Source organism: Mesitornis unicolor, unplaced genomic scaffold, assembly GCF_000695765.1.
Source record: "Mesitornis unicolor isolate BGI_N332 unplaced genomic scaffold, ASM69576v1 scaffold31276, whole genome shotgun sequence".
Taxonomy (NCBI): domain Eukaryota; kingdom Metazoa; phylum Chordata; class Aves; order Mesitornithiformes; family Mesitornithidae; genus Mesitornis; species Mesitornis unicolor.
In genome coordinates, this window is record NW_010189429.1 from 1 (window position 1) to 20,200 (window position 20,200).

At 36.8% G+C, this 20,200-nt stretch overlaps 1 protein-coding gene across 1 annotated transcript; it reads left to right on the plus strand.

The window, feature by feature from the left end:
* Window positions 1-295: 295 nt before the first annotated feature.
* MRE11A (MRE11 meiotic recombination 11 homolog A (S. cerevisiae)) lies at window positions 296-18,922 on the plus strand. Its single transcript, XM_010186074.1, has 19 exons — window positions 296-315; window positions 830-962; window positions 1,856-2,016; window positions 2,421-2,508; window positions 3,869-4,010; window positions 5,775-5,889; window positions 6,983-7,168; window positions 7,638-7,809; window positions 8,530-8,610; window positions 9,102-9,228; window positions 11,089-11,192; window positions 12,767-12,940; window positions 13,561-13,623; window positions 14,593-14,809; window positions 15,731-15,814; window positions 16,525-16,579; window positions 17,047-17,124; window positions 17,516-17,594; window positions 18,872-18,922. Exons 1-19 carry the CDS (start codon window positions 296-298, stop codon window positions 18,920-18,922), a joined length of 2,130 nt encoding a protein of 709 aa, XP_010184376.1.
* The last annotated feature ends 1,278 nt before the right edge of the window (window positions 18,923-20,200 follow it).

Genomic DNA, 20,200 nt, shown 5'->3' on the forward strand with positions numbered 1-20,200 from the left:
GGGGAGCAGTGCTCCGGTCGCGGGCGGGCGCTGTGAAGGGGCTGGGTGCTCCTACCGGCGCAGCCGTGTGTCTGATACGACCGTGGATGGTTAAAGCAAGCGCGGATCTTTGCTTGAGGAGTTCTGCAAGCAGTGGTCACCAGTAACAAAGTGGGTGACTGGTGGATCCCTGTGCCCTCCCTTCTCATGCAGTTGTGGTTCTGTCCCGCAGCATCTATGAAGACAGAAACCGGCTTCCTGACCTGACTGACCGAACTGTGACCAGAGCCTTTTTGAGAGGACTCTCAGCACGAAGATGAGCACCATCAACTCGCAGTAAGCTCCTGTTGTCCGCAGCTCTGGGCAGTTCTGTCATGTCGGATAGCAAGTTTTTTGTATGTTTGGCAATGAGTTAAGAAGAACTTGGATCAGCATTTGTGTTTCCCCTCAGGTCCTTAACAATCACTGTACCTGCTTTCATATCTGTGTAGTCTATCAGTGCCAAGAGAGAAATTGAATGTTTATCCACCAAGTGTTTTTAAAGGCAGAAAGCATACAAAGGATTCTTTAGTGTTTCATTAGATGTTTTGCAGAGATGGTTGCAGCCCTTTACTAGAGTAGACTGATTGGCATAATATAATCTTCAAACTGGCTGGTTTAGTGAAGTGTTATTTGCAACAATAGTAGTGAAAAGTTTTGAGAATATTACAGGAATGATACTTTGATAGAGTTTTGTAACAAATCTCCTGTGTATTTCATGCCTTTGGACAGAGAGCTTACCTGAATAAAGTCTGTGTTGAAATTCTTATGTGCGTTGCACTCTTAACACAAATTTTCGTGTCTTATTCAGAGATGATGAAGATACATTTAAAATACTTATTGCTACTGATATTCATCTTGGCTATTTGGAGAAGGATCCTGTGCGCGGCAATGATACCTTTGTAACTTTTAATGAAATTCTGGACCATGCTCAGAAAAATGAAGTAAGTGGTGCTTTTTGGAAAGTGAAGTACCGAGACTGTGGAAAATATGTTCCAACCTGCCAGAAGCTGTAAAGCTTAGTCCTGGTGCAATCTTTAGTAATATCAAATTAAATTACTAAACTAAACTATTTCTTGCAACCAGTTATGCTTTTGTTTTAGTAAAAGGAATAGATATTCCTTTGTGAGAGCATTCTTACTAGATTATGACCTTGGTTGCGTTAACAGTGTTTTCAGATTGCCTACACCAGTTCCAGTGATGTTTATAGAGGGTTTATCACTGCAAGGGAAAACAATTGGGGAGAGTGAGGATAATGATACGAAGTCTTCAGACAACTCCGAATGTGGGAAAAAGAAACTTTTGAAGTGGTGTTTCTGGTTTTAAGAATTGAATATTTCCTAGTCAAAATACTTGTGATTTTGATTAAGGTGATTTTTTTTTCCCTAATGGTTTTTCAAAAGCTAAATATATACAGAAACTGAAACCGACACCTTCTCAAAGTAATGTGGAGATAGCTAATGATTTCTTCCCACTAGGTACCACGAAATGACAAGATAATATATCTCTTTATGCCTGTCAAAATGTTCTGGAGCCAATCTGGAGACCCTTATTAAAACATTGGCATTTTTTTCAACACCATCAATTGTGTTCTCCTATAGCTCTTCATAAATGGGTATTTTTTTGGTTTGGTTTTCTTTTAATGAACAATTTAGTTAATGCCTTTACATGAGAAAATTAAATACAGTATCTGCAACTACCAACACATTTTACCTAGAAGGCCAGATACGAGATTTGTGGCAGTCCTTAGAAGAAATAATTCAAACAATTTGCGTAGAAGTCTTTCAAGGCAATTCAAGATATTGTATTAAATAATAGAACTTTTTGTTACATACAGGTGGACTTTGTTTTATTAGGTGGGGACCTTTTTCATGAAAACAAACCTTCCAGAAAAACAGTACACTCTTGTTTGGAGTCACTAAGAAAACACTGCATGGGTGATCGTCCTGTTCAGTTTGAAATTTTGAGTGATCAGGCAGTTAATTTTCATTATAGCAAGTAAGTATGTTCCTGTAAATTATGGTATGAGGCTTGGTTTACGTATTGGGTGAATATGTTATGATTTTTATAATTTATATCGTCCATGACTTGAAGCTTGGAGTTTTATGCCTGCTTGTGTTGTGGCAGTTTACAAGGTCACTTTTAGAATCTTAAGTCTGTAAAGGATGTCACAGGCTTGTTCTGATAATACAGGATAGTTTTGCCCCCCTGTTCCCTGTGGGAAGTTCAGTCCATGAGTAAGGATCTTCTTACTCTGTGCAGTTTAAGCTTATTCATAGCCATTTAGTACTCATTTGTGGAGCTGTCGTGATGCGTTTGTGATGACCTTAATTTGAGGAGAATATTGGGAATTGTCCGCAGATTTGCAGATGGAGTTTAACTTTTTGTTTTCCTTCTCTTAGGTTTCCATGGGTGAATTATCAAGATGGAAATCTCAACATTTCTATTCCAATTTTTAGTATTCATGGCAATCATGATGATCCCACGGGGGTAACTATTATCATAGTTGTACTGTACTGTTATATTATGAAAATAGTGTTACAGAAATAGAAGTTTGTATAGAAATACAGTTCTTGCTGAATAGTCTAGTCTAGTCCGTTGCTCCACTCTTCATGTAAATGTTCTATGTATCTTTAGGAATTCTGTTAATTAGTGACAAGAAGTTAACTGTGACATTAAAAAAGAGAATGGGAAGAAATTAAGGGATCTCTGTGAATTATGTTTAATTTCCTAATTTTTGTAGATTTCTGTCATTGAGAACAGAATCACTTCTCAAATGGTAGCCTTTCAGAAAATATCTAAAACAAATTCTGTCTATTGAGACTGAAACTTTTTTCCTTAAAGAAGGGAAATTCTGTTGCTTTGACTTACGCATGTGTAATTGATATGCATCCTATATTTTCAAGGAATATAATCTAATAGTCATAGAATCATAGAATGGTTTGGGTTGGAAGGGACCTTGGAGATCATCCAGTCCAACCCCCGTGCCATAGGCAGGGACGCCACCCACCAGACCAGGCTGCCCAAAGCTCTGTCCAACCTGGCCGTGAACACTTCCAGGGAGGGGTCATCCACAACTTCCCTGGGCAACCTGTGCCATTGTCTCACCACCCTCACAGTAAAGAGTTTCTTCCTAATATCTAGTCTAAATCTGCCCTCTTCCAGTTTAAAACCATTCCCCCTCATCCTATCACTACCCGCCGTTGTAAAAAAACCCTCTCCAGCCTTTTCTGTAGGCCCCCTTCAGGAGCTGGCAGGCTGCGATAAGGTCTACTCGGAGCCCTTTTCTCTCGGCTGAACAACCTCAACTCTCTCAGCCTGTCTTCATAGTGATGAAATGCTAGTTTAAAAATCAACAACTAAAAGTAAGCAGGAGAAAGACATTTAGAAAGCAGCAAAGTGTGTGTGCTGAATTAACAATTTTGCATTTTATATCAAATAGCAATGTATTGTGGAGACGAGTGTTTTAACAACAGAAGTTTAAATTTGGACCTACTATGAAGTAGTTAGCTTAACCAGATAATTTTCTGTAGTAGTTTAGAGACTTCAGCTCTTTGAAGTCTTTTATTTGGTTGGTTGGTTGGTTTTGGTGGGTTTTTTGTTTGTTTGGTTTTTTTCTGAATTAATGTTAAATTTCTTGTTAAAATGAAGAAAAACTTGTAAGGAAAAGGGATTTGCTTTCGTACCCATGAGTACTACAAAAAAAAAAGCTAGTATATGTGGTAGAGGTTTTCAACTGCAGAAGGTACTTAAGGAAAGGAAGATATTCTCTCCCTTTTGAGACTGTTTCAGTTGGACTCTAAATGTTCTCTTCAGAGTTCTTTTATTTGTTTCTTAATGTTTTCTGTAGGCAGATGCACTGTGTGCATTGGATATTTTAAGCTGTGCAGGATTGTTGAATCACTTTGGACGTTCATCTTCCGTTGAGAAAATAGATATTAGTCCCATTTTATTGCGTAAGGGTAGAACAAAAATCGCTCTCTATGGCTTGGGTAAGTATTAGTCTGCCAGACTGTGGCTAGACTGTTCGTGTATTACTGAAGCTCAGTAATAAATTCTAAATTAAATTGGAAAAAACATATAGGGCTGCAACAGGCATGAAGGTCTAAGTAATGCTAAATTAAAGCATATCAATTTGCTTAGAAATGCACGTTCACTGACTGTGCCCTTACCGTCTGACTTTGCAACAGTAACCTCTTGGTTTTGTGACCCCATTTTTCCAGGTCCCTACCACCAAAGTTTGGATGTTCTGCAGAATGTTTGGTTTCTCCTGCTGCATTGTCACTGGCTGACAAATAACTTTTCTTTGCTCTTTTAAAATCTTAAAATAAACTCTTCAATAATTTTATTTCAATACTTTTATTGGTCTGCTACTTAAGTTAGCCATAGATAGGGCCTGTGTATCGCGTCAGGGCAATCACACTCTGGAATTCTCACTGTTGTGTATTAAGCTTACTTCGTCTTGTTAATGTAAAAGTTAAACATTGTATGTTCATGTGCCATTTTATAGTTATATTTAAAAGCATAAACTGAGCAGAAACCTAATGTCTGGTATCTCTGTCTGAAGTGGTTCAAAAGTAACATCTGGCACAAGTAACCTCAGTTTCTTTAAAGAAGCTAATGAAGAGTTGCATATTTTAAACATGTTCTATGGTCCTGATTTCAACTTCAGTTTTCTCCTTCACCTTGCCCTCTACCCTAACTTCTCTCTTAGAATGGTTATGTTTGCTGTCTAGAGACGTTAACTGTTAAGATCTTATTTTTTTTTCCTTTTTTTATGTCTCATCATGGATGCTAACACATTTATTTTCAAGCAACTTTTATAGCTGTAAGTTAAGTCGTAGTTGGCCATGGTTCCATGTGTTTAATGAGATACTTTGAAATTCTGTTAGAAGTTCTAAGGGTTAGTAATGAGAGTTCTAATACCACAATTGTAAAAGTTTTCAAAAAGCATTTGAATTTCTAATTCCCAAAATGATTACTGAGAAATGCAGCAGCTTTCTAAAGAATGGATGTTGTACCATGAAAATGTTCATGAAATGTTTCTTTGAGCTTGTGCCAAGATTGTGCCTCTTGACTCTCCGATTGAGAGAGTATTTGTTCATATATGAAAGATGTAAACTTCTTCTGGGATTTTATTGAAATGCACAGTAAACACTGTGTATGGGTGTTTGGGTTTTTTTTCCCCTTGTTAAAAACATCAAGGAAATAATCAGAGACAAACTGTTTGGGAGTACTGTAGGCCTTTTCCTGCTGTGTGGGAAAACAGACTTTGCAGAATTCACAGATTATTTTTTTGTTTTCTAGAGAATTTTAAAGTATGTTTAAGACTCCCCATCTCTACTCAGCAGCATCTGTTTTTAGTGTCCACCTTACAACAAAATATTCTTACTCCATCAACAAGAAACAAAACATCTTTTCTAATATTGCTAATTTTGCCCATAGCCAGTTGTTCAGCACAGAAAACTGACAAGTAGTCTCAAACCAGATGCAGTTAATAAAACTGCTTTTAGCAGCTATTTAAGGTAAATTAGGTGTTAGAATGTTTTATTTTCTGCAGTCTATTTAATAAACTAACCAACTTATACTTCAGTTGCTTCAAATTCCTAATAATGCCTCAGACTTCTTAGGTCATGAAAATGAAGATCTGATCTAGCCACAAAGTTACTCTTTTTAATAGAGTTGCTAATAAAAATGCTATAAAATAAAGAGTTGGTTTACCACACAAAAATGTTTTAATGTTTTGTCTATTCCAGGAGCCATTCCAGATGAGAGGTTGTATCGTATGTTTGTCAATAAACAAGTAACCATGCTGAGACCAAAGGAAGATGAAGATAGTTGGTTTAACTTGTTTGTGATTCATCAAAATAGGTAACAGTATCGCATGAATTATGGTAACTTTTCAACTTACTGAAACAACAAGTACTGTGTTACTTCATTAAGCTGCCTTGGATAGGTGAGAAAGCCAGCTATGCAAGTTGGTTTGTTGTTGTGAGTAGCTGATTTCTTAAGATTTTCCTCCCACTCCCCCCAGAAAAGCATTGTTTTATAGCTGATCTTACAGAAGAATCTTAAAGGAAAAGAGTTTAAATAAATGAATTAGTATTCTTGGAAATGGCTTCCCAAACTTTCATAGTTGGTGACAGTGGAGGGTTTGTAGTCTAATAGACGTATGATTAAGTCTTAAATCTGCTTGTTAGAGCTGAAAGAGCATTAAACTTCATACTGCATTTTCTATGCTTGTTTGTATCATAATTTGACAAGTACAGTGTCTTCACTTGCACTGCTATGCTTTACAGTTTCTCTTGACTAGAGAATGGATAGCATGTGTTCTTTCTGCCTACACACTTCTCCCAGCAGTGTTAGTAGGAACAGGCAAGGTTCTTTTCCAAATCCGTTTGTATAATTTTTCCAGGATAAGAGCAATCCTTATGTGCAAATAGCAGTGAGGCAGAAGTAAACAAATATAGCTCAGATAACCTTGTGTACTGATCTCTGCCAATTAAGCTGAAGGAGCTCACTCCTATGTCTCCTCTATCTTCTGAAGAAGGGTGGCTGTCAACCACCCACATGGGTGGCTGTCCCATGTCTGTTTAATTCGGTGTTTTTTACTCCACCATTAAAAAACAAAACAAAAGAAAACAAAAAAGGCCATGAGGTGCTATAAAAGCAATGATATGGAAAAAACCCTAAAGCCTTGCAAGCCAAGTAAGAAGAAAAGGGAGATCCAAATAAAAGGAGGGGAGCAGAAAAGAATGAGCTGTGTAGGTGTCCTTTTTGTTTAACCAAACATTTTAAACAGTTGCTTAAGGAATAAGTGTGAAGACTCCTGGATGTGAAGTGCAAGTTAGATATTTTAGCTGGAGTTTCTGTATCACTTCAAATCACACTGTTTTTCCTTCACTTCCCCCTTGTCCATCCATGACTGTACACATTTCAATTATTTTTCTCTTTCCTTGAACAGGAGCAAACAGGGAGCCACCAACTACATTCCAGAGCAGTTTTTAGATGACTTTCTTAATCTTGTTGTGTGGGGTCATGAACATGAGTGCAAAATATCTCCATCCCCAAATGAACAGCAAGGTTTTTTTGTTTCTCAGCCAGGAAGTTCAGTGGTGACATCTCTGTCCCCTGGAGAAGCTGTGAAAAAGTACGTAAACTTTTCTTTTTGTTCTTGTTTATCCTTTACCTTATGTCTCTTGTGTGTTGCATTGAGAAAGGAAAAATCTTCTATTAAGTATGAAATCACTTGTGTTAGAGTGTGGATTAACTTCAGAGTGTGACATAACAAATGAAGTAGATGGAATCAGTGCCTAGAATAACTTTTACTTTACTTAGGATTAAACCTAACATTTTAAGCAAATGGAACTTGTCTAAGAAGAGTTAACACCCTGGTAAATTGGAATACAAGGAACTGAGTACATATCCTTGTGTGTAGAACAAGCACAGTGTAAATATAATAGAACTGAGGTTTGGCAGGGCCAACCCTGAAGTGCAGATCCGAAAACTTTCTGTAGCTTTTAAACTTTTGTCCCTGAAAAGTAAATATGAATTTAAAACAAATTTTTATATTGTAGTTCTCTTGTTTACCTTCTAGTAAGTTACCTTTCTCCTTCTAGACACATAGGTTTGCTGCACGTTAAAGGGAAAAAAATGAAAATGCAGAAGATTGCTCTAGAGACAGTGCGAACTTTCCACATGGAGGATATTGTTCTAGCTGATCATCCAGATCTTTTTAACCCTGACAATCCTAAAGTAACTCAGGCAATACAAGCATTCTGCATGGAAAAGGTAATTTGTAATGATAACAGTATAGGGACAGGGAATGAGATCTGTGACTTGGTTCTGAGGCTGGAAGATGAGAAATCTTGTGGTTTGCCCCATATTATTTGAAATGGATTTAGGCAGTGTTTCCATAGGAAGCTACTTCCATGATATTCGCTGCAGCCTTGGCTTCTAGGTTCCTTGACTGAGATGACCTCTTAAAGCAGGCTGGAACTGCTTTATGGGTTCCGTATCATCTTTGTACAAAAGCTATTGCCTGAGAGTTGGGGCAGTATTGGATATACACTTTGAAACCAGCATAAATACATGTACCTAAACCCTGAGAGCTGGGCTGTGGAGTGTGAAGCAGCAAAAGTAACCAAGCAGGTTTATTAATTGCTCTTGATTCTTAGGTCTGTATAAGTCTCTTCCTGCTTATCCCTGGAACTAGAAATTTAGCAAAGGATGATGGCTATAAAGTGAAATAGTTTGAGTCAGTGATGTCGATACTGCTGGACTACGCTGTATCTGAAAGATAAGCCTTTCATTGTGACTTTTTTCTCATTCATTCTTAAGGCTTTTGGCTGGATATAGGTGCATATATGTGTTCAGGAATGAGAGCATGTCCTATAATTATTCATTTTTATAACTTTCCCCTGCAGCTAAATGTATTTTAAGTTATACTTGAAGGGTTCAAGCATCTGTAAGAGAACAAAGTGGAACTGAATTTCTGATTCTGCTTCACAGGTTGAAATGATGCTGGACAACGTAGAAAGAGAACGCTTGGGAAATCCACGCCAGCCAGAGAAGCCTCTCATAAGATTACGAGTAGGAATTGTTCAGTTTGGATTGCTCTGTTTTGAAAGTTCTTTGTGAAAAGTTTCAAAGCATGTATAAACACATAATATATAAAATTTCTTACTGTGTACAGGTGCATCTTCATACCATGATATGGTATAACCATGGTAAAGGATGAAATTGGTTATAAGTGTATTTCATTGCTGGCCTGATTAAGGAGATGGAAAGTGGCTATTTATAGAGAAGTTTTTCTTAAGTCATAGTATCCTATGTTTGTTTTAATTTATGGAATAATTTATGGAAACTTTCCTTAAAACTAGTAAATGGAGCAAGTTATGAATCTAGGCTGTTATTACCTATTATTATCTACTAAGTGCTCTGTATAGTATGGTAAAGCATTAATTTTAGGTTGATTTATTTTTTACTTCAATTTGTCCTTTGAAGAGTAACGAACTCATCTTGATTTGTGTGGCTTCTCTATTTCTGTTTGTTTCATATTCAAATTTTTCCTTTCATCTCAGGTTGATTATACAGGTGGCTTTGAACCATTCAGTGTTCATCGTTTTAGCCAGAAGTACATGGATAGGGTGGCTAACCCAAAAGATATTATACACTTCTTCAGACATCGTGAACAAAAAGAAAAAAATGGTAATTATGAAGGAAGGAACCATTGGCTTGCCTTGGTTTTCATTCTTCATCCTTTGTTTTGTTACCCAGTGCTTGCAAAGGCTTGGTATCTACCATCTGATGTGTTATAGGAGGTGTAAAGATGTCTCATTTAAGTGTAAATATTGCATAAGTAATTCGGTACTATTTCTGGGTTTGTCTAAAATTGATATTCAGCACAGCATTTTCTGACAGTTTCACATAAATAATTCCTTTTTCTTTGCCTCAAACCTTGCTGAATTGCTTATAGTAATACATATAGCCCCATACTGGACTGAGTTACTCCCATGATTCATAATTACCATGATAGACATTAAACATCTCACTCCTGGGACTTCTCAGAATAAGATGGTTTGTTCTGAGGACTCTGCAGGAAAAGAGATGGCTGTTGTGCTTTTTCCCTTTTTTTTCTTTTAAATTAAATTTTATTGCTGTAATAATTAATTTGTTCATAACTAAAATACTAATGGAGGGGATGGGCTTGAGAGATGTTTGTATATTTTTTAAAAAGGTCCAAATGTACAACAGCATTTTGTTTTCCCTAATTAATCATGTGTATGAGGTGCTCTTGGCTTTTTAGTCTGTTCCAGGTATGTCTCTATTCAAGCATTTGTGCAAAACAAATAATAGCTGTTACTATTGTAGCATTTCTCATTGTGCCTAGAATTTTTAATAAATGGTTAATAGATGTTGACCAAATAATGGATTTGTAATAGTCACTAATGAAGATGCAGCTTGCACAAGAACATACTGTGCTAGAGAACTGTTAATATTTCACATTAGTGTAAGTACTCGAATACCATTGACAGGTTTTACATGGTCAGTTCTGCAAAGTTCAAAACATCATGTTTCATGAATAAAGATTGCTTTTAGTGAGTTGTTTTTTTAATTATGCTGTATTGATCCTGTTTTACTTTGCTTTGTTTGTTTTTTGAATAGTTGCACAATCTTATTAACATTTTCGGAATACAAGATAGCTACTACATCTCTTGCTTGTTTCAGCAAGATATTTTAATTTTCCTACTTAATGTTCATCTCAGCTTTGGGAAGGGAATGTAAAAAGAACGCTGTGGTTGTTTGCATTACTTTATTAGATGTCCTCTAATACAAGGGAGGTGGCTAATAAAGTAGTCAAAATTTTCAGTCCATGTGCACATAATGCTGTGGCTGAGCACAGGTGGTGTAAAGACTTTGTGAGTTCAGAAGCTGTTACTGTTTCTTTTGTCATAGCTGCTTATATATCAAGGCCAACAAACCAATGTTTTGTGCTTGCGTGTGGCACATGACTAGGAACAGCCTGTAGTCACTTTGTATTACTTTACATGGTATATGGTAACCTCAGTTGATTATCCCTTTCATTCTTCTGTCATTCCTACCTTGCTGCCTGAGATTGGGGCGCAGCCTTAATGAGCTATGAACATTTTCTGCTGAATGTGTTTTACAGGAAAATTTCTTCTCTAGTAACAGAATTACTTATTAAAAAAACCCTTGTGGTTTGATAGTTCCTTGGATTTTCTTCCATTTGTGATCTTCTAAGAGTTCAATTACAGTAATGTTTAGTACATAGCATTCAATTTATAATTCCAGACATTTGGTAGTTAGAAGAATGCTTTGTATCTGCTAGAGGTTGAATTGTCTTGTATAATTATTGGATCTGTTATGTTTACCTGTGTTCTCAGACAATAGACTTCACAGTTAGAACAAAAAAACCATTACATATAAAGGGGACAACAATTCTTAACAGGCCTTATATTAATCTTTTTTCCTATTACTGTCAATGGGATGATAATAATTAAAAGCTGCAAATGTGGGTGACAGTGCCACTGTGCTTTTCTGTTACAGACAGTGATCTTAATTTTGGAAAACTGGTCAGCAGACCTACTTCTGAGGGAATGACACTGAGGGTGGAAGACCTTGTAAAGCAGTATTTTCAGACAGCAGAGAAGGTATCTTTTTACTTTTTATGATTATTTTTTTTTAATGGAATAGAATCTTTATATCTTTTTTTGAATTCTTAATGGAAGTAGCGTGCCCTGAAAAGACCCTGACATTGACCAAGAAGTTACTTTATTTCCTGTATAACTAGGAGAATTCCTCTATAAAGTATATGTCTTTGATTAACAAATAATTTTTGTATAGAGTGTGTGAACACATGCTGGGTTGAGAACATTATGATAACTCTTTATGTGGATTTGCAGTCTGCCCTGTACTAAATGGTGTGTCTCATTCTTGCAAGAGGAAAATGTGAGGCAGTGTGCTCTGAATGAAAAGCTGCTGTAATATACTGTAGGGTCAATGTGAGACTGTACCATTTACTATTACCAGCTGACTTTGAGTAACTTGTTACTTTGCAGTATATTTGTATTCTCAGACATAGTGCTATTCCACCTTATATTTAAAGCAGAGAAGGGAGAAGGAAGAGAGTCCCCCAGTAGTTTGCTTTCTCCCTACCCATTCATTAAACCAGATTTATTTCCTTTTCCCAGCACCAGGGCAATAACGTCTCGGAAGTAAAAAATAATCAGTGAGTCAGATGCCCAAATGCTTGATCTCAATGGTAAATTATTTTATAATAGCTGTAAAATTTATTCTCAAGTGCAGCATTATTCCAGGGGAGGTTTTATGCTTCTGATAGAACCCTCAAAACAATTCCTAAAGGACACCTGAAAGGATTAAAAAACAATAAGCATATATAATGCATATTACTAAGATATTTTTTGTGCTGTAGTTTACAGAGAAAAGAAACTGATATTTAAACATGGCTCTCCATATGGCAGTTTCATTCTCAGAATATCTTTTCTTACTGTATTGAGGAGGATAGAGAAAAAAATGGCTGCGAAACACCACCAGTAGCATCTGCTAGTTTTACTAATTAGTGTCTGTAGTAATACCTTAATGCATAGTATCTTGATGAATATCATCCTGCTTGATGTACATGTGAGAACTGTTGGTATTTACAGAATGGCATTTCAATAGAGTAGACTTCTGCTTAGCAGCTCTTAATGCTTCATAATAATAATTTGCCCTGCTCTACAACTGCTACTTTCTAAAGTTAGAATTTTACAGTAAAACGAAGTAATTTAGCATATGTAATAATTTAGGGCCTGCTTTTAATAGTATTTTTATGTCTCTGCAAGTTGATCTTAACTTTAGTTAAAAACCGGGTAGAGGAACTAGGGAAGAATACAGTTTACCTTCTTGCCTCTCTCAGCATTACATTTCAGACAAGTTATTTTATTATTTATTATTTTAGTTATGACTAGCACTGTAGTTTCTTTGATGTTTAGGAAACTTTTTTCTTTGAAAAGTATGAAAAATACTCTGTTAAGTAGGTGCAACATGGAAGTAGCAAGAGGGTTGTAATATAGTTATATTGAGTAACATGTTTGCTTGTTGTGCTTTTCTCTGATTGAAATCTTCAGTGCATGTTACTGTTTTTGGAACCAACCTCATGTAGTGTTTATCTGAAACAACAGTTTGATGGCAGATGCTTAACAAAATGTTTTTGCCAATTATAAAGAAAGTACAGCTTTCACTTCTGACTGAAAGAGGAATGGGAGAAGCAGTGCAGGAGTTTGTGGACAAAGAAGAAAAAGATGCCATAGAAGAGCTGGTGAAATTTCAACTAGAAAAAACACAGAGGTTTCTTAAGGAGCGTCGCACTGACGCAGAGGAAGAAAAAATAGACGAGGAGGTAATATTCTGTAAATGTTAATTCCTTAGGGGAGAGATCAAGACAGATAAGTTGTTGCTGGTTGTTTTAATTCATGAGAGGTTGAACGAGACCATAAACAATCTACCTGTAAGCTTTCTTTGACATTTTTGGGGTTTTTTTGTTTGTCTTTTAGACTAATATTTTCTTTCCTTCTCACCCATCATATCTTTTTCAATACTTGACAAGTGTAGCTTTCTTAGTTATACATATATTGCAACATTTGTCTCTTCTCAATATCAATATGTTTTATCTTGCTTCTTCATCTCTGCCCCTTCTTTTCCAGTTACTCGTATTTCACTGTCCTTTATTGTTAAATTACGCATACTTTCTGTCTCTTGAACATAGTATCTCCTACTTTTCATCATGTCCCAAGCTTTTTTCTCCCAGTGATGTAGCTCTACTTATTAATAGAATGTGAGATTCTTAAACTGTTGGACAGCATGAAAAGGCTCTAAACAAACTGTTCAGTTATTCTTGCGCTCTTCTTTGCCTTTTACGTGAGCCTGACTTAATAATTCAGTGATCAAGACTTCTCACTTGCTGTGCTTTGATTACTATATGAAATAAACTGTTATTCTGATGGGAACTTTTTTTTTCAGGTGCGAAAATTCAGGGAGAGTAGAAAAAAGAATACTGAAGAAGAGGATGAGGAAGTTCGTGAGGTAACTTCTTTGAATTTTGAACATAGGCTGAAGAATGGAATGGTGACATGTGCACATGAATGAAGTCACTTAGCAATACTTCAGTATTGGCCTTGCCAAAAAGTGCCTGTCTGCCTAGGGAAGATTAGTAAGTCTTTAAATCTTTCTTCATATCATATGTGCCTAAGCTACTGCTTGATTTGGCTTTTGAGATCTCTTTTCTTGTGCAAATTTGTGAACCTGAACGTTCAGTTGTTCTTACTTTGAACTGGGATTAGACCAGGCAGGTGACCGGTGACCTTCAGAGATCTGTCCGCTTAAACTATTTGTGATACCATCACCAGTGGACATGTGAATGGGCTGTACTGAGTGATACTACTGCAACAAACTCTTATTATTGGTAAACCTTTAGGTACTATTGTGCTGATCAGCAATCTTAGAGTCTTAGATTTCCCAGAGGTTCATATCTAGATTGCATAGGTCTTTCCAAAGAGAATTGCCAACCGCTGACAGCATTGGTGCTTCTTTGTTTTCACAAGCTGTGTGAAACTGAAATTAAATTTTGAGAAAAGGGACACCTGGGGTGAGTTTCGGTTCTTCTACTCCAAGGTATCTTCATGTGAACTATTTGTCTTAAGCACCCACTATCTTCAGTGAAGGTCAAGTCAATGGAGCCCAGAGGGTGCTTCCTCTGAGCAGATGTACACAGCTGACACAGGATGACCTGAACTGTTCACCAAACTCCACTGACAATATCGTGTTAACTAGCTCCATTCTGTTATCAGAGCTTAGCGAGCTACTTTATTTGTACACATCTAAATTAAATGGACTAAATACTGTCCTTACTTTTTGACAGAGTTCCTTCCCTTCTATAACACTGTGGATTTGGATCTCTAAGCCTCAATGGTGTAGAACTATATATCACAACTAGGCTTTAACAATGGTGCATTTCACCATTCTTTTCCTACAGCACTTACTGTTCCATTTCAGGCAATGACCAGGGCTAGAGCCCACAGATCTGAGGATGCAGTTCTTGTCGCAGCCTCCAGTGATGAGGAACTCATGGATATGGGGATGAAAGGCACTGGTGATTCAGATGATGGCCTTCCTGCAACACTGAGCCGTGGAAGGGGTCGGGCAAGAGGTAGGGCAAGAGGTGCAAGAGGACAAAATCCGACAGCAAGAGGTTCATCTCGAAGGGGAAGAGGTAAGAAAAACTTTGCATCCTTTCTATTGCAGTTACTGACTTTTTTTTCTTTAAAAGGGGAGTCTCTTCTGATGCTTCTGTCAAGTGTAAATTTGTTGCTTAAAGACTCCTACTGGAAAAAAATCCAACTCTTCACAAATGCTTTTGGTATCATACTGTATACAGTTGACTGCCTTATAAGGCTTAAGTTGTGACTTTTTCACAGGCTGATTATAAGAAAAATATCTTGCTTCTCAGCTATGGAAACAGTAGACTCTTAAAAGATACTATATTGGGAAGGTTTGTGCTATGAAGTGCATGGATAAACTTTTGTTACTGCTAATGGCAGTGCATTTGATCAGTAAAGAGAGAAAGTAGATTGTCCTAATGCAGTTTACAAGAGACTTCCTTGTTTCTAGTGGCTGAGAAAATGGGTGGTGTGTCCTAAGCAAAATTAATTAAATAGCTTCTCAGATATGTGTGATTGCACACTTCACAATGGTAGTGGTATTTCCATTATATATATACTTCCATTCTATATAATTAAAAAAAGAAAATATGGGGTTTTGCAGTAATATATTCCCTTGAGTTGTCTCAGTAATATGCTCAGAGGTCTAAGAGCAGGATAAGCTGAAACAAAGGCAGTCATCTAAGGACTGATTTGATTAGTGCCCTTGAACTAATCCTGTGAGCACGTGCTCCAACACTGCTGTGATCCCATCACAGCAGGGCCATGTGTGTCAAGAAGCTGTGGCTGTGGAGCTTTGAATGCTTCACCCAGAGCAGTTCTTCTGCGTGTAAAGAGGGGTTTGATTCAAGGAAGAAAGTGAAAGAGTAGAGAGGAATGTAGAGTTTTAAGTAACTTCCCAGTCAGTCCTGATGGACTAAAGGACTTAAAAATAACCACTGAACAGATTTGCATATTGTTTATTATCCCTACAGGAAGCACTAGCCAAGAGTCAGCTACTAGCAGCAGAACCTACAGGCCTGCATCTGTGCCTTCCAAGAATAAGTCCATCATGGATGGTAGGCCTTTGATCTCTCCATTACTCTAATCTGCTCGTTCAAATTGTAATGCAGGTGTTTATTTAATGATGAAGCGCCTTAATTGTCATTTACAAGTTAATAAGCTTTACTATAAATCAGTTTACTCTTATATTACAGCAAGTTTTGGAAACACCGGTTTGTACTAGGGAAGAGAAACTTACCTGTGATTTAAGCTGCATATGTGAGATTAGCCTTTCCTTGCTACAGAAGACAGGCTCTGAGGAAACAGCATAGGTAATCCAAGTATTAAAGCAAAAAGTGCTGCTCAAAAAAATACTGCTACATGCATCCCACACAAAATACCCAAAGGTAGAGCGAGTTTTAAATTAATCTGCAAATTATCTAAATTTTAAATTGCTCAGCAAATGACCTGAAATACTGCAGAGAAATCAATTTTAGCAGATGTGTTAATGTCTGAACTGTTAGACATACAAGAATACCAATTATAGTAGTATTTCTCTCTTCCTCTTAACCAAAGTTACTGAAGGTTTTGCAGCCAGACTGGGAAGCACTGGCTGCTGCACAGAGGGTTAGATCTCTGGGTTGTCAGACTGTAGAGATTTTGCTTGGGTTTTTTACAGGGTATTTTGCAGAGGAAATGTGTGTTAAGCAGGTCTTCAGTAAGAAGAATGATAAAACGTTGTTTTCATTTTATTGTGTGAACACTTTAAAATTCTGTTTTATTCTAGCCTTCAGGTCTTTGAAACCAGAGTCTTCTTTGAATTCGTCTAAATCTTACTCTGAGGTAAGAAGCATCTTGTGTGAATGAAGTTACACTGCCTTTTGCTTTCTTCTGATTTGAAAAATAAAGATATGGTCAAAACTTTAGCTTAAATCAGCAGATGCTCCCAAGCTATTGGTTCCAGCAGTAAGTTTCTGCATGTTAGTTTGTAGATCTTTTGTACTCTTTTTTGGTATGGGGTCTGTCTGAGGAAACAAAAAAGACTTATGTTTTATTCGTGACCATGGTCTAAGATACAGTCTAAATACATGAAGATTTTGTGGGTTTCTGCAGGGTGAAAGATCTGAAGAGCAAAACTTGTGCTGTGTTTGCACATTGTAGAGTTCTAGCCTGAAGCCCTGTCAAGTGTATATTATAGCTAGGAAAGTATACAATTGGAAAAAAAAGGTTCTGTGCTATAGTACTGTAGTATTATGCACTACATCTCTGTAAGAATAAATTCTGTGAAAAAATCTTTATAAATTATATCATTTTTTCAGGATATTATAGATGATGACTCTGATCTAGAAGACGTTTCTATTGTTCCTTTTTCCAAAGTAAATCAAAGGTCAGTATGTTTACTTCATGAATGCCACCCTGACTGCCTTATTTCTGATTGGCAATCAGCAGAGTCTGGGGATCTCATTCACTACCTGAAAAAGCAGATTTTTAAGGAAGTCATAACACTATTTAGAGAATTTATATTAATTTTTACCTATCAATGTGGATGATCTTTCTACAGCAATAAATGGGTCTACTGATAGAGATAAGCTAGGTCAGAGTTTTAGAATTAATATGTCAGCTTGAGAATTTGAATTGTTCTGCTTACTGTTATTTCTATTTGTCATTAATCTGTCCGTTGCTGGTCCAAATCTAAACTGAAGGGAAAGCTATTGGAATGTCTGGTAATTGAGAGCACACTGATGCCTTTTTTTTTTCCCCTCTTTGTGTGTTTCAAGGTTGTCAACTACATCTTCACTTAGTAAAAGAGGCTCACAAAGCCAAACACTTAGAGGAGTTGAGTTTGAATCAGATGAGGTATGGTATATAGTGGTCTTTCTCCTCTTTCACATAAATTTCTATAGCTTACTGTTTTGCAGTTATTTGAGTAAAGTTTTTCAGAGTAAATTATTTTTTTAGATTTTTTTTTCCTACTAACAGGGCTAGATTATTGCAACCAGCCTTAATTAGAAAATATATATATATATATAATCATCAAAAATAAGACTAGAAGGGACATGAGGAAAATATCCAGTCCTTTTTCGCTTCAATTCCTAATCAGTTAATTTTTATTTCTGAAATGTGCGGAATAGGTTATTTTGCCTGGAGAAGAAAGTAATTGTAATCTCTTCTAGTGCTTGGCTACATCCTTTCATTCATTATGTATTTTACTCCTGCAAAAAGGAAGAGTTTTATTTTTTTGCATTTTAAAAGAGCTTTTTTTCAGGGTACTTTATTGTTTTACTGTTGCGAATTATGTAAATACACACACAGACAAAATAAAATGCTATCTTAGAGTTTAAGATGTCTGTTCTTGCAGCATATATCTGAACTGCTAAGAAATTATTTCTTCCACAATTAAACAAGTAGAATTTTATTCAGTTTGACACTGAATTCAATACACATTATACTGGCAAGCACTGTGCAATTTGTTTTCACAGATGAGCAGACTGTCATGTGTGACCAAGATCCCAGGCTTAGTAATGCCAAATGCAGGCCACTTCAGAGAAGATATTAAATTCTTGTCCCTTTTCTCCACTATGCTCTCTCTTCTTCTGAAATACAAAACTACATGTTTGCTTGAACATGCAAAAAGAGACAGTATTTTTTATTTCATGCAAATCTTAGTTAATTATGGGTGATATCACAGAATCATAGAATGGTTTGGGTTGGAAGGGACCTCAAAGATCATACAGTTGAACCCCCCCCGCCATGGACAGGGACACCTCCCACCAGACCAGATTGCTCCATGCTTTTATATATATATATATGTATGTATACGTAACTTTATTGAGGTACATGCTGCTCATAATAACATTTTCCTAGGTCACACCTGAAATATAGATTGTTTCTTGTTTCAGAGTAGCTGTTCTGGTCATATTGACTTAAACTCAGTTTGTAGTCTCTGCGTATTCCTGATCTGAACTTTTAAATCAATGGATAATCTCTTTCATATCAAAACCAACAAAAACAGGTCTGTCAGAAAACATGGAATAATGTGACCAGACTTTTTAGTTTCTTCTAAAGGTGACACTACTTCTATGATTCAGAATGCATGCTAGTTCTAGTAATATGTATCTGTTTACAAATTACAGGATGAATTTGATCCATTCAAAAGCACTGCAACATCAAGAAGAACTAAGTGATTTCTGGCTCACTATACAAGAGAGAAACGTGAAAGTTAGTGAAGAAAACGAAACGCAGTTTTCAGGGCATTCTCTATATGACATTTCTTTGTAAATGATGACTTGTCTTCAGTTTTCACTTTTAGCTTTGGCTTGGGTTTGTTTTCAGAGGCACCAAATTTGGTATAACTTGGGTGTTCATTACTTGATGCATTAGACTAGAGTGTCTAATATCCTGAAGTGCTATCTGAAGCCTGCTTTCTTTCTGGGCTTATAATCTAAATAACAATCATATCTTTTAGGGAAAACTGTATCTCTTGGCCTTGAATTTTGCAGAGGAGTAAATTCATAGTAGTATGTAAGTATGGATATAGACACAGACTCAGTCAGTGTAATGAAACTTGTACTTGCGGTTTTCTATGGATACAGTTGAAAACTGAAGAATAATAGTTTGACCCAAAAATATGGTTTTCAGTGTTGAAGCTGAAAAATGTTCTAATACTTCAACTTTACTAAGAGAACTAAGCCCACTGTTGCACTGTTATTAAATGTCATAGTATATGGGAACGAATTCAGCTCTGTAATTCAAGAAGCGCCAAAGGCTTCAGATTGAGTTGCATTGTCAACTTTTACCTTGTAAATGAGATGTAAGGGCTAGAACCTGACAGCTTCACCAGGAATGCTGCTTGAAGAGTAAAGCAATGGAGCCAGTAATGGGCAGTCACCTCTTACCTTTTTCTTAGTTGATATTTTTCAGGTACCTATTTCCTCAGCCGGCTGCTTCAGTGACCCTCCTAAAATGTCATCACTATTTTCCAAATATTCTCCAAATAAGGCTTTTATAGCATGATATTCACAGTGGGGGAACTGAACCACTCCTTCTGTTGAGGAAACCAAGACCTAGACCTATTTCTCCTTCCCCCTTTCCACCTCTGTACACCCCACTCCCCAAAAAGTGCTGTTCTAAAGCCTGAGAGCTAATCAAGGAAAAGGCCTGAAGAGTTCATCAGCTGATGCCCCAGTATGTCAGAGAAGCACCAAATACGTTGAGTAACAGCAGCCATGCCTTTGCATTTTCACTTTGTCTTCAAAGAGATGGGATTGGGCAGTTGTGTTTCTCTGGCTCTTCCTGAACACGACTGTTGTTACTTTACCTACATATGTGTGGTAGCAGGGAACCTAAATGAGGCTTGAGCTTCCTGACGACTTCCATAAGAATGATCAAGATCTGCGAATTTCTAGTATAGAGCTTAGTAGCAACTTACAAAGCTGTGTGATCGCTTAAGATATAATTTGGTA

Excerpts from the sequence above, each read along its gene's own strand:
- MRE11A (XM_010186074.1), top strand. The coding sequence starts at position 296 with ATGAGCACCATCAACTCGCA. Across the intron at positions 316-829 it reads ATGAGCACCATCAACTCGCA|AGATGATGAAGATACATTTA; the intron begins GTAAGCTCCTGT and ends TGTCTTATTCAG. Across the intron at positions 2,017-2,420 it reads GTTAATTTTCATTATAGCAA|GTTTCCATGGGTGAATTATC; the intron begins GTAAGTATGTTC and ends TCCTTCTCTTAG.